Source organism: Ictidomys tridecemlineatus, chromosome 6 (assembly GCF_052094955.1).
Source record: "Ictidomys tridecemlineatus isolate mIctTri1 chromosome 6, mIctTri1.hap1, whole genome shotgun sequence".
Classification (NCBI taxonomy): domain Eukaryota; kingdom Metazoa; phylum Chordata; class Mammalia; order Rodentia; family Sciuridae; genus Ictidomys; species Ictidomys tridecemlineatus.
In genome coordinates this window covers 103,630,535-103,648,048 of record NC_135482.1, presented here as the reverse complement: position 1 = coordinate 103,648,048, position 17,514 = coordinate 103,630,535, and the positions used below count along the sequence as shown (strand labels likewise).

The window sequence follows — 17,514 nt, the reverse complement described above, 5'->3', positions numbered from 1 at the left end:
GGGTCCAGAGAGTACACTGAAAGGGTAGAAAAGGAAGAGGGTGACTGGCTGACCTCACACTCAACAATTCCAAAAGATAAGTCAGCCTTCCAGGGATGCAGTGGAAGCCTAGCTCTTTTGAGAGCTGACTTATATCTTGTTTGGCTTCTTGGGGATGCTCCTCCCCAGCAATGCACACACTTCCCTGCTAACCCACACAAGATCTAGACACTGCTGAGCCCAGTGGAAAGCTACCAGCTCTATTGTGCTGAACCAGGCAAATAGAAACAGCCCCAGAAACAGGAAGTCCCGCCCTTGAAGTGGGAGAGGCTAGTAGACTTAGGTCTCTACTTCCTAGGATCTGGAGGGAAAACTTCCTGGCATTGAAGATGCCCTCTGCCTGACACAGGAAGCAAGCTCCTTTCCAACAAGCAGGGGAGAGCTCCAGAACTTGTTCCCAGGCCTGTCTCCTTGTCACTGGCCCTCCAACTCTTCCAGCTGGGCTCCTTGGACTCAGAACAAGAGTTGTCTGTCTCAGTATTTTTTCCCTAACCTTAAATTTGATCTGGTATAAGATTTAGCATTTTTCAAAGTCTACATCACCCTTGCCCTTAGTACAGAACCTGTGGATTGGAAACTTTGGACAGGGAAGAGGGATTGATTAATTGTCAACACCGGAGATAAGGAAATACCCACAACTCACCCAGGGTCAGGACCACACACAAACACAGCTTTTGCCTTCATACAAATTATTAATTTTTGGCAAATTATTAATTTTTTGGGGGGGTGGGGTACTGGGGATTGAACCCAAGGGTACTTAACCACTTAGCCAAATCCACAGCCCTAAACATAAAGTTGTTTAAGGCCTCCATAAGTTGCCATAGCTGGCTTTGAACTTGTCCTCCTGAGTCACTGAGAAATTATTAAATCTTTTTTTGAGAATCAGTTTCCACATCTGTGTAATGGAGGAGAAACATTTCATGAGTGACTATATATAAAGTGTCCAATATAGTGACAGGCACAGAATGAAGGCTTGAAAGAATGTAGCTATTCACACACTGACATTTCCTTCCCCACTTCTACTGTCATGTAGGGTGCAGTGAAGTTTCATTTCTATCTTGTTGCCAGAAGACACTGTATAGACAGCTGGGGAACAGGTCTACAGGGGTAAATGAAATTCTGGGAGGTTAAAGGAAGGAGGAGATGAGCAGAGAAGGAAGACGAAAGTGTGAATGCTGGGACTGAGGAGGTAGTTTAGAGATGGACAAGTGGGTAGTTCTCAAATATTTGGAGAGAAGAGTGTGAAGTACCAAGGAGAGGGAAGAGTCTGCAGGGTGGGGAAGGGTGAGAAGTCGGTGGTGGGGAGACCCAGGACTGAGGAAGTAAACAAGGGGAGTGCTACCTCAGAGGTGGAGGGTGATGCTGCTGGGAATCAACCCCCTCAGACTTTCCACTGCAAAGCGAAACCATAAGCCCCGGGGTGTGGGGGGCGGGCAATGGGGAGGGTGGAGGGAAAGCAGAAGGACAGGGGCCAGGGCCCTGGGAGCAGTAGAACAACATCCCAGCTCAAGACAGCCACCTTGCCTCTGCTCTGCCCTCTGCTACTCACAGCCTAGTCCCTGGGGTGTACCACCCCTGCCTTATCTGGCCATCTTTCTCCTTGAAATTCAGCCTATTGGTCCTCCTTCTTTCCAGGCCTCCCTCTTGGTTGTCTCCTTTCCTCTAGATTTCCTCCCTCTACCTTTCTTCTTGAGGAATTTCTCTTCTATTCCTCAGACCCCCACTCCCTTTTCTGACCTCCTTTTTTTGGAGGGTTCAGCTCAGCCCAGGCCATAGGGGAGATGTGGGAGGCTCAGTTCCTGGGTTTGCTGCTTCTGCAACTGCTGTGGGTGGCTCCAGGTAAGGTGGGGATGGGGGGAAGTTTGACCTCCCGACCAACAAGAGGGGTCCAGCAGGGAGCTCTCCGTGGCTTGAAAGGTCCTGAGGTCCTTAGCTTTGTGGTAGAGTCTCCTAATGCCTTTCTTGAGCAAGTCTTTCCACTCCCAGAGCTTCTCTTCAGTCTCTCCCTTGGCAGAGAAGAGGCAGAAAGAAACCCAAGCCCTTCCTCTATCCTGTTTCTCATTTGGGAAACACTGAGGTCCTTCTGTATTCTTAAGTCTCTCGGCTCATGGCCTCTCCCATTGGCCTCTCTTTTGCTTCTCCAGCGGAGGCTCCAGACCCTGGGCAAGAGGTCCTGGTGGTGTGGGCTCAGGAGGGGACTCCTGCTCACCTTCCTTGCAGACTTACAATCCCCTTCCAAAATCCTGGTCTTCTCCGGAGAGGAGTTGTCACCTGGCAGCATCAACCAGACAGGTATGTACTCCAAACTTGGGCAACAGAACCTCCCAATCTAGCACTAATGGTATCCAGACATAGCTCAACATCCAAACCAGTCTGGTTCCTTCCTCTGAGATGTCACTCCTTCTGAAGCCAGTGACAGCCGCCCCTTTCCTCATGCACCCCTTCTACCCTTCCTCTGCAGGCTGCTCTCCTACATCTGCATTCCATAGTATGTAACTTCTCCATTAGTGGATGGTGCTGGCCCAACAGGAAAGGGGATGGGGTTGGTGTGTGAGTGTGTTGGGGAGTGCTTTGGAAGTCAAGAGATCTCTTGGGGGCGGGCTTCCTCTACCTCAAAGTGTTGTTGGACTGTATCTTCTCCGGGGCTTCTTAACCCTTAATTTCTCAATTTCATTATTTCTCTTGCCCAGTGACCCGCCTGCTCCCACCCTAAGCCGTCCCTTGTCTAAAAGCTTCGCCCCCGTGGCGCCCCAACGCTACACGTTGCTGAGTGTGGCTCCAGGAGGCCTGCGCAGCGGGAGGCTGCCCCTGCAGCCCCGCTTCCAGCTGGAGGAACGCGGCCTCCAGCGCGGGGACTTCTCACTGTGGCTGCGTCCTGTTCTGCTTTCCGACGCTGGCGAGTACCACGCTGCAGTGCGCCTCAAGGACCGCACCCTGGCCTGCCGGCTCCGTCTACGTGTGGGCCAGGCCTCTAGTAGGTGGGGCGGGACGAGGGAGGGAGAGCGGTGGGGGAGGTGGTCCCCCATTCCCCGCTGCTGCTCCCGAGGCAGGAAGGGCTGCGGTAGAGGCTGTGCCCTAGGCCCTGCCTGAGGGCCTCCAGCAGGGTACAGGAAGCAGCGGGAACTTGATTGATGAGTGAAAGGTGCCCCTGGATAAGCACGTGTAATGCGGGGAGGGCCCTTTGGAGAGATTGTGTCACCCCTGGAGCCCCCCTCTCTTTGCCCACCCACAGTAGGACTGCCCTGGCGGAAGTGGGGAGGCACCTATTCTGCAGAGAGAGGGTAGAGCATGGGGCCACAGTGATTCATTTCAGATTTGTTTGGAATGGGGGGGCTTCATGGGCATCCTCAGGCAAGATACCGAGAAAGAGAAGGGAAAGCGATGCCTAGTAAACTGGGGGCAGGGGACAATGGAAAGAAATCAAGGATTCTTAGTGATTCACATTAAAACTCCTCCAGGTGCTAGCTACTGAGCTGGAGGGGAGTAGAGGTTGGTGGGGAGGGGAGAAGGCAAATCTAAAACAAGATCCGTTTCTGGGAGCTTCTGGCTTGGTTAGGCCCTTAGGTTGGAAAAGGTTTCGGGTGGGGCTGATCAAATCTTCTTTCTCCTTGCAGTGACTGCTAGCCCCACAGGATCTCTCAGGACCTCAGATTGGGTCATTTTGAACTGCTCTTTCAGTCGTCCTGACCGCCCAGCTTCTGTGCGCTGGTTCCGAGGCCAAAGCCAAGTCCCTGTCCAGAAGTCCCCCCATCACCATTTAGCTGAAAGCTTCCTCTTTCTGCCCCAAGTCAGCCCCTTGGACTCTGGGACCTGGGGATGTATCATTACCTACAGTGATGGCTTTAATGTCTCCATCATGTACAACCTCACAGTTCTGGGTAACTACTCTAATCGGCCTTTACCCTTGACCACTACCCCTTCCTACCCCACCCACATTCCACCCCACCCCCACCCCCTTGACTCACGGGTCCCAAAACTAGTTTCTTAGCAGTTGGTGTCACTTCTGATTGCTCTGGGCCTACAACCTGACCCCTTTCTTCTCTGGCAACCTTTTAAAAATGTATTTATTGCAGCACTGGGGATGGAACCCTAGTCTCCTGCATGCCACTGAGTTGCATCCCCAGCCCCATGTGGCAGCCTTTTAACTGCCATCTCCCCTTCTAGCTTTTCTTTTGGCCATCAGCCTCATTTGCTAACCTTTGGTTTCCTGCTTGCCCAAATTACTTTTTCTGGATCTCACTCCCCATATGTTACTGGGGATAGAACTCAGCATCACTTTACCCTTGAGCTATATCCCCAGCCACCTACCCTCCTTTTTAATTAATTAATTTATTTTTAATTTTGGGTCAGAGTCAAGCTAAGTGGCCTATGCTGGCCTCAAACTTGGCCTTGAACTTGTAATCCTCTTGCCTTAGCTTCCGGAATTACTGGGCTTAATGGCATGTACCACCATGTTAGAATCACTTTCTGGATTTCTGAGCATCCTAAATTCATCCACCTTATTTTTTCCTTAGCCCTCTTTTTAGCCCAATCTCCCTGCCCGCCCCCCTCGCCTTTTTTTGTTTGTGGTACTTGAAATTGAACTTAGGGCCTAGCATGTGCTTTACCACTGATCTGCATTCCCAGCCCCAATGTCACTCCTCTGCCTCCCTTCCCTACAACTGCAGCATTCCCATCCCACTACACTGGAACATTCCCTTGGCTTAACTTTGGGTTTCCTTCTCTCTCCAGGCCTTGAGCCCCCAGTGCCCTTGACAGTGTATGCTGGAGCAGGTTCAAGGGCTGAGCTTCCTTGCCATCTGCCTCCTGGTGTGGGAACCCAGTCTTCCCTCATTGCCAAGTGGTCCCCTCCTGGGGAAGGCCCTGACCTCCTGGTGGCTGGAGACAATGGCAACTTCACTCTTCATCTAGAGGCTGTGAGCCTGGCCCAGGCTGGGACCTACACCTGCCACATCCATCTACAGGGGCAGCAGCTCCGTGCTACCATCACTTTGGCAGTCATCACAGGTTAGCCCCAGGTGGGAAAGGAGTAGTTCTCATCCCAGGGGAGCAGCGACTGGGAGAAAGGCTGGTCTAATACTGCAAATCCACTCCATGATGCCAGGATCACAAGTTGTGGCTTCTTTATTCATCCCCTTCATAAAGAACCGAAACTGAAAATCTCCCCATTGAGTCACAAAATAAATGTTCCATTGTTCTCTAAGGGACTCCCCTGCTCTGAACTGGTGGGAGGGTCTGAGAAGTTCCGAGAGGTGACAAAAGCTTGAATGATTCAAAGTAGGTAGAATATATTTCTAGAATGCTTTTTGCTTTGGGGCTGGGGCTCTGGATAAAGTTTCAGGAAGTTGCCTGGATTTGGAAGGAGTTAATAAATCAGCCCCTTGGTCAGCAAATATTTACTGAGCAAGGGTTTTTTTAAGACAGTATAAAACAAACATAGAAAAAAAGCATTCAAAAAATATGTTAATTGATTGGTAGCTATCAGCCATGACATTTTAGCAACATCTGCAGTAGTTACCTGTCACCTGTTACTGTTTAGTAATAGTAGCACCACATAGTAGGTGCTTAATAATGCATATTGATTGCAAAAATAAATGAATACACTAATAAATAATATGCCTCCTCAGAGTCAATTCCAAATATCTACCTGCTTTTAGAATATCTACATTCCTCAGCCTCATCCTGAACCCCATTATTGTCTTATGCCAATTCACTTTCTCACTTAGCCTGTCATTAACTCCATTGGAATTCCACTCATCCTAACCCTGGAGTCCTCCTTCCCCATGTCCAGTCAGTCACCAAAGCCCACCTATTCCTTCTGTCCAGTGTCTTCTTTTAGGCCAACCATTTTACGTGCAACAACTCTATTGGAGAGATTGTTACCTCCATTTTATGTTTTGTTTTGTTTTTGTGGTGCTGGGGATTGAACCCAGGGCCTTGAGCTTGTGAGGCAGGCTCTCTACCAGCTGAGCTGTAAACCCAGCCCACCCCCATTTTATGGAGAAGGAATGTTCTCAAAGTCACACAGCTGGGACATGCCAGACTCATTGTCTAAACTCAGGTGTCTGTGTCATCAAATCTTACCTCCCCCATATGCCATACTCAGACAGGTCAAGGCCCTTCACCATTTGTCTGCTCCAAATATCCTACAGCTTTGAGAATGCTCTGCCTCTCAACCACTGGGTCAGTTCATTGTCTTCTAAACTTTCAGAAAGGGGGATAAGTTCATTCAGAGGTACCACAAAGGCAGTGGGCACTGATGTGAGTCAAATCACAGAAGGGGGACTATTGCAAGGCATATTGGGAGCCAAGTTACCTGATTGATATTGATGGTGGGAGCATTTCAGGAGAAAGTAATGTAAAAGAATCTGAAATAATATTGCTTATGTGGCCTTTAGTGCCAGTTTGAGTTTGAACAATGTTGTAAAGGCAATAGGGAATCTGGAATGTTACTGAGCCAGGGGAAATCTGACCAACCATTGTCAAGATTAATTTGACTATGACCCTTAACCTTCTTTCCAGCCTTGCCCTACCAGAGTCCTGGTGAAAGCAGGGTGACTGAGAATCTGTGGTATTATAACCAGGTCAGGACCCCAAGAGATCTCCTCTCTCTAATTTTTTTTTTTCCAGTGACTCCTAAACTCTTTGGGTTGCCTGGCTCCCTGGGGAAACTGCTATGTGAGGTGACTCCAGCATCAGGACATGAGCGCTTTGTATGGAACCCTCTGGACAGGAGGTCCAGGAGTTCCCCAGGACCCTGGTTGGAGATGCAAGAGGCCAGGCTCCTTTCCCAATCCTGGCAATGCCAACTTTACCAAGGAGAGAGGCTTCTCGGAGCAGTGGTGTACATCCCAGAGCTGTCTTCAACAGGTCTGAGGCCCCAAAATGCCATGGTCCCAACTCCAAAGCAATCATCTTGATCACCCTTCCAGAACACCTCCTGCCACTCCCCATCCCCAGCTCTTTTCTTTCAATCTCTTCAATCCAGTTGAGTTGTTGTTCCATTCAGGGACCTGACCTCAAGTCTAGGCCTCACCCATTGCTCCTACTAATTAGTGGAACCATCCTGGACAAGTCCCTGAAACTCTCTGAACCTTACTGCATCTGTAAAGTATGAGAGAGTGGCACAATGTCCATGTTATCCCTGACCCTATGCCTAATTCTGTGTTTTGTCTAAAGGTGCCCAACGCTCTGGGAGAGCCCCAGTTACCCTCAAGGCAGGCCATCTCTCTCTCCTCATCCTTGGTGCCCTCTCATTGCTCCTTTTGGTGACTGGAGCCCTTGGCTTTCACCGTTGGAGAAGACAGGTGAGCCAGGGATACTCACCCACTGGCTTCCTCTCTCAATTTCCTCAGAATGCTATCTGGCACCTATCTCAGGGAAGAGGATCAAAATGGATCCTGAATTTGTCATCAGCCCTCCATCTTCCTTCATAAGTTTCCACCTGGGAAGCTTGAAGGGGCTGAGAGAAGGCCCTGAACCAGATGGAGAAGGCAGAAGACTGGGGAAAAAATAGAAGGACTCAGTGTCCTTTCTATTCCTTTTCCCTTTATCATTCTCCATCTCTTCTCTCAGTGGAGACCCAGAAGATTTTCTGCCTTAGAGCATGGGATTCACCCTCCTCAGTCTCAAAGCAAAATAGAGGAACCTGAGCAAGAACCAGAAATGGAGCTGGAGCCAGAGACACAGCCGGAGCCGGAGCCGGAGCCAGAGCAGGAGCCAGAGCCTGAACTGGAGCTGGAGTCAGAGCTGGAGCCAAGACACCTCTGACCTGGGGCTGAGGCAACCAGCAGATCTCAGCAGCTCAGTCCAAATAAATCCCCTGTCAGCAGCAAGTCTGAGTCTGGCTCTTTCTTGTCCAGTGAAGGTTCCAATCTCTCCCCAGCCTTTAGAGGCCTCTAGAGGCTCCCTTCTCCCACCCCAGCCAGCCTCCTAACCTATTTTCTCCAGCCAATCTCCCTCATCTTCCCCTTTTCTGTTTCTGACCGCTGTGTTTCTTTCTTGGTCTCTCTCTTGTTCTCTCTCCTGGGTAATCATCTTTCTAAAGCTCCAAAAAGCCCTCTCTTACCTCTATAGCCCCCTCCTCCGTCCTTCCGCCCACATTGTGCTGGCTGCCCTGGTTTCCTTTAGATTTTTGTGCCTCTGGCCCACCCCATACTCAGCTGCATTTCAGCACTTGCTCTAGGCCCCCTGGCTGCAGCAGAGGAGCGCGCGGCCACAGGCATGTATGTGCGCGCACACACACACTCGCACACTCACGCACGCACGCGCGCGCGCGCGCACACACAGGAACCCTGTCGTGTCAAGCCCTCCAGGAGGAGAACGGGTCTCACAACCTTTCTAGGCAGTTGGCTGAGGTTCCTACCTCTGCCCCACCCCCACATTCCTTAGCACTCGCCACTTTTCTAGAACCAGGCATGAGAACACACTGCCACCCAGTGGTCACTGCTTGTTACACCCCACAGGAGGTCACTGGGCCGACTATGAGATTTCACACTGCAGTGAATAAAGCAGGGCACAGATCAACAGGGTGTGCAGGCACTGCTTTGTGGTATGCACATTCTCTGTGCACCCAACAGCTCTCACATGTCCTACACACCTTGCAGGAGAGGAACCGAACTGCTTGCTTCAGGAGATACAGCCCTGACCCTTGCAGAGTTATCTTGCAAGTTTGACAAAGGGGAGGAAAAACAGCATCCAGGCAACTGGCTGTTGCTGGAGCTGTGAGAGTAAGGAGCCCTGGCTTCTCATTCTGGTTCTGCTGATGTGACTGTCACCAATCTCCTAGAGCCTCAGTTTGGCTGGGTGCTGTCATGTGTCTGTAGCCCCAGCTACTGAGGAGGCTAAGACAGGCGGATTGCTTAAGTCCAGGAGTTTGGGGCCAGCTTGGACAACATAGTGAGACTTATCTCAAAAAGAAAAATAAAAGAGAGAATGATAACAACCCACCAAAATGGGTTGTGAATATGGAATAATAAAAGAACTTTGAAAACTGTGAAGTGCTCTTCATATACAATGTACTTGTCTGAATTTCTATTATTGAATGAAGGAAAAAGTGGGCCTGTTCTGGTTATGCCAATAATGATATTGAAGACCCCCATGCCCATTTGTGCTCCTCTCTGTCTTTCTTGGAGAGAGCCTCTGGACCATATAGTTGGCCTTTTTTAACATAGCACACTGGGCCTCAGCCCATGGCATACTCGTCTCACCACTTGTAATGGGTAGAGGCCCTAAATTTTGGTTGCAGACAGCTCTGTGTCTGTCAGGGAACTTTAGCCCTCTACAGGAGAACAAAATATTGAAAGCAAATCATAGGGAGCCTGCAGGAGTGGGGGGTACAGGGTGGCAGATGCACTGCTGTTGACAAACTGCCTTTTTGGTTGTTGCACTGAACCTGTATGCCATGTGCAAAGTGACATGAAGGGACAAATAGTGAGGTTGAAGACTGTCTCTGTGGAGATAGGAGATACAATAACGATAGACTTGGGGATGGAGAATGGAGAGAGTGACACCATCGTTCTGTGTGAAGCCTTAGGGAAAGGGGTCCATCCTCAGAAGCCTGAATAATGAATCATTTGAGGTAGTCTGATGTTTTGAGCCTCAAGATGGTGGTGGTGATTCTTGTTTTGCCTCAGGTAGAGAAATAGCTGCACAGAGAGGAGGAAGTTGTAGCACTTGCCAGGGATGATCACACTAAAACAAAGTCCTAAGGGCTTCTTTGAAAGTCTCCAGAGCATCATTCCCACCACCTGCTGTGGGGCGGGGGGAGCTGCTGAGGACATTCCACAGCTCTGCCACAGGACCCTATTCTCTACAGCCTTAGTGGAAGCCCCATGCTTTCACAGGGCAATGGTTTCCTGGAAAGTTCTGTGGGTGGCTTTTTTCCTTTCTACTATATAACATTCTATGCCCTTTGGGCTTATGAGAGGAATCATCAAAGACTCACTGGGGCTTATGCAGGGACTTCCCCCATGCTCTTTCATGAAGGGACAGAAGTAGAGTGCTGGACCACCTTGTTGCTCCACCTCCCAGAAAGAGAAAATAAAGGATGGAAGGAAGAGGGGCTTGTGCATACAGTGTTTCTCCTGAGGCCTCTCCTAGAGAGTGACATCCCTGACTCTTCCACCTTCTCCCTACAAAACCCCACTCTCCAGCCAGGAGGATAATCTCCAGCTCTTTGGGGGGGCCTCCTAAGGCCTCCAGAGAGAAGGGTTAATTCATTTGGCATTTCCTTTCTTTTTAAACTGGAGTGTTGAGGATTGAACCCAGGGCCTCATGTATGCTAGACACATGGTCTACCACTGCGCTACACCACACAGACCAGGATTTCTGTAAACCAGTGTTCTGGAAGGGAGGCCTGGACAGGAAGAGACATTAGGAGTTAAGGAGCTCAAGGGCTTCAGTCGGAGAGTGGGTGGGGAATCATCTCAGGTCGTTAAGTAGAAAGGGAGTGTATTAATTATCTATTGTCAAATTACCCCAAAACTTAATAATTCAAAATAATAAACATTATCTCACACAGTCAGGAATCAGGAGTGGCTTAGTTGAGTAATTTCAGTAATGGGTCTCTCATGAGATTACTGCCAAGATGTGGACAAGCCAGTGGTCATCTGAAGACTTGATGGGGTTAGCATATCTGCCTACAAAAAGGTTCACTCAGGTGGCTGAGGGCCAGAGGCCTCAAAGTCTTCCCACACAGCCTCTCATGACATAGCAACTGGCTTCCTCCTGAGGGATAGAGTGGACAAGATGAAAGTTACCACTTTCTCATCACTTATTCCTTTATTTATTTATTTTGGTACCAGGGATTGAACTCAGGTGTGCTTAACCACTGAACAACATCCTCAGCCCTTTTTATTTTTTATTTTGAGTTCAGGTCTCACTAAGTTGCTCAGGCCACAGGTCTAATTGCACAAAGTACTACAGTGGTAAAGACTGACAGGCCTCACTAAGTTGCTGAGGCTGGCCTCAAACTTGAGATCCTCCTGTCTCAGCCCCCCAACTGGTTGGAATTAAAGGTATGTGCCACAACACTCAAGCTCATCATGTAATTTTTGTTGTTGTTGTTGTTTTTTTGGTACTGAGGATGGAGCCCAGAACCTGGACCATGCAAGGCAAACGGTCTACCCCTGAGCTTCATCATTTTGTTTTATCCTAAGTTGTCCAGAATGGCCTGAAACTTGGAATTCTCCTGCCTCCTAAGCAGCATGTGCCACCATTCCCAGCTATCCCCAGTCTTTTCATGGCCTGGACAGCCTCCTCCATTGTCTACTATTCACAAGTTCTGGCAGTAAACAGAGGTACAAGAACTTGGCAAGCCAAGCGTGTCTGGCAGGAAGCAGTACTTTGTGCAATCAGACATTTGCCAGTGTCTATCCTGCCCCTAAACTGGTCTCAGCTCCATGGGACAGGGCAGGAGTCTTGGCAGGCCCAGAAATTGCCCTGCCCTACATCCTCCATCAGTGTTAGGGTTCTGCTATCCTTCTACAAAGAAGAAGAGCAAAGGGCTTAGGTTTCTCTGTTCAGGCCCACCCCAAAATGGAGTTCCTCCTTTGAAGGGAATGGGGTTGGGGTGGGACAGGTTTTATTTACTCCACTCTGAGGCTGACAGTTTCTCCAGAGGCTGCAGGTGTCAGCTGGTTGAGCCCAGGCTGGGCTCTGAGATGTGACAGTACTAACCTTCCATGGGGTGGGGGAAGCCCAGGCACTATACTTTGAGAGTTGCAGAAAGTGGTCATGGAGGCCAGACACAGTGGCACATGGTTATAAATCCAGCTTCTTGGAAGGTTGAGTGGGAAGATGTCAAATTGGAGATCAATGGGGGCAATTTAGAGAACCATAACTGAAGAAAAAAAAGAAAGAAAGGAAAAAAATTATGAAACTTGGGAGAATGTGGGTAGGGGGAGGTGGGTTGGCCCTGCTAGACTCTGCCTCCCAGGGAATAGCTTCTGCAACCCTTCTCCACCTCTTAGTCCCAACTCCAGCCCCTTTGCAGAGTGTGTCAGTGCAGTTGCAGATGACCCTGGTAAGGAGGTCACCGGAGGGTGCACCTGGTTCCCCAACCTCCCTACTCTGCTGCTACCTTATGCGTTTTCTGATAAACTGTTTTCTGCACTCTGTAGCCTCCCACCATGCTGGGGTCCCTTTGCTTACCATTTTCTTCTTTCTCTTCTTGGCCTACTCCCCCTCCTTCAGCCTGAAGACACAGAATACATACAGCAAAAAAAATAGCTCTTCACCAGACCACTGGAAAGCCCCATGCTCCATGCTTACCATCATGTAATGTGGCAGATTGTTAAACTTTAGTTATATCCATGAAATGAGAATAGCAATATTACCAAAAGAAGTTTGTTGTGCAAAAGTGTATGTTAAGGGTGGGGATGTAGCTCAGTTGGTAGAGTGCCTGACTTGCATGCACCACCAATAAATAAATAAATGAACAAAAATATGTGTTAGAGTGCATTTTTAAAAAATCTTATTTATTTATTTATTTTTGCAGTGCTGGGGATCAAACTCAGGGCCTCATATATGCTACGCAAGTGCTCTACCACTGAGCTACACCCCCAGTATTATTTTTTAACTGGTACATAAAAACATAAAAATTGTATATATAGTGATGTTACCATATGATGTTTTGATACATGTTTACATGATGTAATGCTTAAAGCACGTTAAACATATCCATCATTCCCCATAAGTGGGGAAAACTTTCAAAATCCTTTTTTTCTAGCGTCTTTAAGTGTACAGTTCATTATTGTTCTCTATAGTCACCCTACTGTGCAATAGCACACCAGGATTACTCTTCCTGTCTAACTGTAACTTGTACTCATTGATCAACCTTTCTTATCCCTTCCTCAGCTCTACTCTCCCAGCTTCTGATAACCACCATTCTATTCTTAACTTCTTCTTATTATTAGGATTAAATCCTGGGCCTTGCACATTATGAACAAGTGCTCTACCTCTGAGCTATAACCTCAATGTAAATGTTTAGATTCCATATTGAAAGTGTTTTAAAAATGGGAAAATGGGGCCTGGGGTTGTGGCTCAGCAGTAGAGCACTTGCCTTACATGTGTGAGACACTGGGTTCAATCCTCAGCACCACATAAATAAATAAATTAAATAAAGGTATTGTGTTACGTACAATCAAAAAAGAAATTTTTTTAAATGGGAAAATGTTCTATAGAGGTGAGGATATGGTGATGCTAAGTCTCAGAAGCCCCAGATGAGGCCAATGGCCTCAACCCACTCTCTTGCTATGGGAAAAGACTTCTCTTAGCCATAATTTTCACCTTTCTTTGTTTTTCCCCCACATTTTCAAAATTGTTGCATTATAGTTGTATATATTGATGGGATTTGTTGTTACATAGTCGTGCATGCTCACAATATAACTATATAATTTGGCCAATATCACTCTCCTGCATTTCCCCATTCCGTTCTCACCTTCCATTTGCTTTTCTGAATGCAGAGGAGAGGCAAATGTGATGAGGGGCACATCCAGGGACTGGAATCCAAATGGACAAGTTCAAATCCCAGTTCTACCAGTTATGGTTACAAGCTCTGTGACCTTCAGCAATTTTTTTTCTTTTTTCTTTTATTTTTTCAATGTTGGAGATCCAATCTGGGGCCTTATGAATGTTAGTCAAGCAATCTACCATTGAGCTACACCCAAGTTCTAAGTTTTTTGAGTGTAGTACTGGTGATTGGATGTAGGAATGTAGGGGTACTCTATCACTGAGCTACATTCTCAGCCCATTTTTTCTTTCTTTCTTTCTTTCTTTCTCTCTCTCTCTCTCTCTCTCTCTCTTTCTTTCTTTCTTTCTTTCTTTCTTTCTTTCTTTCAGTCAGAGTCTAAGTTGCTTAGGGCCTCGATAAATTGCTGAGGCTGTCCTTGAATTTATGATCCTCCTGCCTCAGCCTCCTAAGTGGTTGGGATCATAAGCATGTACTGCCATGCCCAATTTTTTTTTTTTTCATACCCAACTTTTTTTACTTTATTTTTGAGACCGTGTCTCCTGCTAAGTTGCTCAGGTTGGCCCTAAATTTGCAATCCTCCTCCTCAGCCTCTCAAGTTTTTAGAATTATGAACTCTTTGTGTCACAGTTTTCCCATCTGTACGGTCTGGAAAATGTTATCTATGCCCTATTACTTTTGTGGGATTAAATAAAATATATAACCACACAAAGAATAACACAGCTAAATATTCATTATGAACTTGCTCTCTCTCTCTCTCTTTCTCTCTCTTCCTTTTTTTTTTTTTTTTTTTTCCTCTTTGGAAAGCCTGAAGGGTAAGCCAGATTCTTGGAGTCTGTTGACTCCTAGGAACCCATCTGCATAGACAATTGCAGAAGATACAGACTGGAAGAGCTGGAAGGCTTTACAAGTCCACCATAGGTTGCAAACTGGTGGATCTGAAGCTAGAGCCAGCCCTGGGAAAGCTTTGTTTGAAGTGCTCAGTGTTAAAACAAGATTAAATTCATTGCCAACATTAAAATGAGGAGATACTATATGAAGGTCTGGTTTTCCACTTTCTATACAAATTTTGATAGAGCTGGCAACTCTGGGTTCACATTTTGGTATTACTTCAACTTTGGTATTACTTGACTAGGGCTACATAGGTGGCAGCTGCACTTATTAGATGAGGCAGGATATTCTTCAGTTTACCTCAGTCCCAACCCTCCCTCTTGTTTATAGTAATGAACCTCCTTTGTTTGTCTTTTTCTTTCTTTTCTTTTCTTTTTTTTTTTTTTTTGAACCCAGGGGTGCTTAACCACTGAGGCACATCCCAGCCCTTTTTAAAAACATTTTATTTAAAGACATGATCTCACTGAGTTGCTCAATACCTCACTAAATTGCTGAGGCTGACTTTGAACTCGCCATCCTCCTGTTCTAGCCTCAGGAGCCACTGGGATTGTAGGCGTACATCATCATGCCTGGCTTTTTTTTTTTTTTTTTTTTCTTTTTTTCTCCTTCTTTTTCTTTGGCAGTACTGGGAACCAAACCTAGGGATTCACTCATGCCAGGTGAGGGCTGAGCTTAAACCCTCAGCCCGAGCCAGCTTTTTAAATTTATATTACCTGGCTCCTGAAGTTGATTATACTGTGACCTCTGCTAAGGTAGTCCTATTGTCTTTATTCATTCCTTCAAGAAGTATTCGAGGGGCTGAGGTTGTGGCTCAGCAGTAGGGTACTCGCCTAGCACATGCAAGGTGCTGAGTTCATTCCTCAGCGCCACATAAAAATAAAAACAAATAAAAAAAAAATAAAGGTATTGTGTCCAACTACAACTAAAAAAAATTTTTTTTTAAAAGTATTCAATAGCTAGGAACTGAGGGAGAATGAGGAGTGTTCAATGAGTGCCAAACTTTAGTTGGGAAAGATGAAAAAGTTCCAGAGATAGATGGTGGTGATGATTGCACAAACATGTTGATAAGAGAAAAATTCTAGGATGTCCCAAATTTAATTTAAAGGGTCAGAGAATGGAGGGCAGGAGAGCTAAGGGAAGTTGATCAGTTAACAGCTCTGCTACCAAATCAACAACAACAACAAGGTCAATTTCACATTCTGAATGCCTATTAAAACCTTGACTCAAACCCCAGGTGACCCACCAGTTGGGCCATTGAATCCTTCTTATAACTCCAGCCAACCCAGAAGCAACAATTTAGGATTCCTCCTTATGGACTGTCTTCTTATCCCAAAACTCTCCCTGTATCACATTATCCTGCCAGTCTTATCTATAACCAGGGTGAATAATTTATGTTTTGGGCTGGGGCTGTAGCTCAGTGATAGAGCACGTGGGAGGCACTGGGTTTGATCCTCAGCACCACAAAAAAATAAATAAATAAAATAAAGATATTGTGTCCATCTACAAATAAAAAAAATTTTAATTAAAAATGTATGCTTTTGGGGGCTGGGGATGTGGCTCAAGTGGTAGCGTGCTCGCCTGGCATGCGCAGCCCAGGTTCGATCCTCAGCACCACATACCAACAAAGATGTTGTGTTCGCCGATAACTAAAAAATAAATATTAAAATTCTCTCTCTCTCTCTCTCTCAAAAAAAAAGTATGCTTTTCTTCCTCAAACTTTTGTTATAAAAGTACTTTTGGCTTGTAGGTACAGCAGATATACTTCCAAATGCTATTTAAGCTCATCACTGGAAGTTTTGGGAATTGTCCCATCTGTGACAGTTCAACAAACCCTTTATTCAAAGATCTCCTGGTGTCAGAATTTTGGTTTAATAATGTGAAAGTACTTAAGCCTACACAGCGGTGTATTTAAAAATGGGAAAAAATGTAGGCTGGGGGTATAGCTCTGTGGTAAAGCACATGCTTAGCATGCTCTGGCCCTGGGTTCAATCTATAGCACCAAAAACAAATAAATAAAAATGATTAAAATGGTAAATTTTATGATATATGTATTTTTACCACAGTAAATTTGATACTCATTACTATCAATAAAATTGATATATAAAAAATATTCAGAACTGAGTGCAGTAGAACACGGCAATAATCCTAATAACTCAGGAGGCTGAGGCAAGAGGATCACAAGGTTGAATCAGCCTTGGCAACTTAGAGACCCTGTCTCAAAATAAAAATAAAAATGAGCTGGGGCTATATAGCTCAGTGATGGAGTGCCCCTGGGTTAAATCTCCAGTACCTAAAAAGAAAGAAAGGGAGAAAGAGAAAGAGAGAGAGAGGAAAAAAAGCATTTAATAAGTACTGAGCATCTACCAGGTGGCCAAGCTGCTTTGCTAGTTTGCTGAGGGTAGAGTGCAAAGGGAGATACAGTTACTACGATCTTGTTTAGTGAGATAGACACTAAACGGTGAGTCATTCCATTTGAGTGGACAAGTACTAAGAAGGGAGAAGCACTAGATACTGAGAGATCTTATCATAAAGGAAACACATTCCAGCCAAGGAAATTTGGTAGCCTTCTCAAACTTTGGAAGTCATGATCATAGAAGTTACAGGGATTCAAACAAACCCAGATCCTGGGGCTAGGGTATGGCATGGTGCCTCCCCGTCTCTGACTGCCTTCAAACTTCTTTCATGTGGGAAATAAATTACAGTCTCATTTGAACTTCTACAATTATTGTTATATTTTTTATACCAGGGATTGAACTTAGGGACACTTAACCACTGGGCCACCTCCAGCTCTTTTTATATATTTTTTTTAGAGACAGGATCTCTCTAAGTTACTTGGGGCCTTACTAAGTTGCTGAGGTTGGCTTTGAACTCAAGATACTCCTGTCTTAGCCTTCCTGGTAGCTGGTGTTACAGGCACATGTCACCACTACCAGCTTCATTTTGATTTTCTTTCACTTGTAGTGGAACCCAAACTCACAATGATTACAATACACTTCTCTCAGTTGAAATAAGGCTTCCTTGTGATAAGCTCTCCCAGTACTCTGGGCTTCTCCCTTTGTAGCACTTGGCTACTCATAATGAAATAATTCATTGTTTAGTGTTCATGTCAGAGC

General features: G+C 46.4%; 1 protein-coding gene across 1 annotated transcript; it reads left to right on the top strand.

Annotated features, from left to right (window-relative positions):
* Positions 1–104: 104 nt before the first annotated feature.
* Positions 105–7,874, top strand: Lag3 (lymphocyte activating 3). The gene is made up of 8 exons (XM_005338373.4): positions 105–1,878; positions 2,184–2,331; positions 2,730–3,013; positions 3,654–3,917; positions 4,771–5,046; positions 6,670–6,909; positions 7,219–7,346; positions 7,615–7,874. The coding sequence occupies exons 1-8, from the start codon at positions 1,821–1,823 to the stop codon at positions 7,807–7,809; spliced, it is 1,593 nt and encodes a 530-aa protein (XP_005338430.1). The 5' UTR covers positions 105–1,820; the 3' UTR covers positions 7,810–7,874.
* Positions 7,875–17,514: the final 9,640 nt, after the last annotated feature.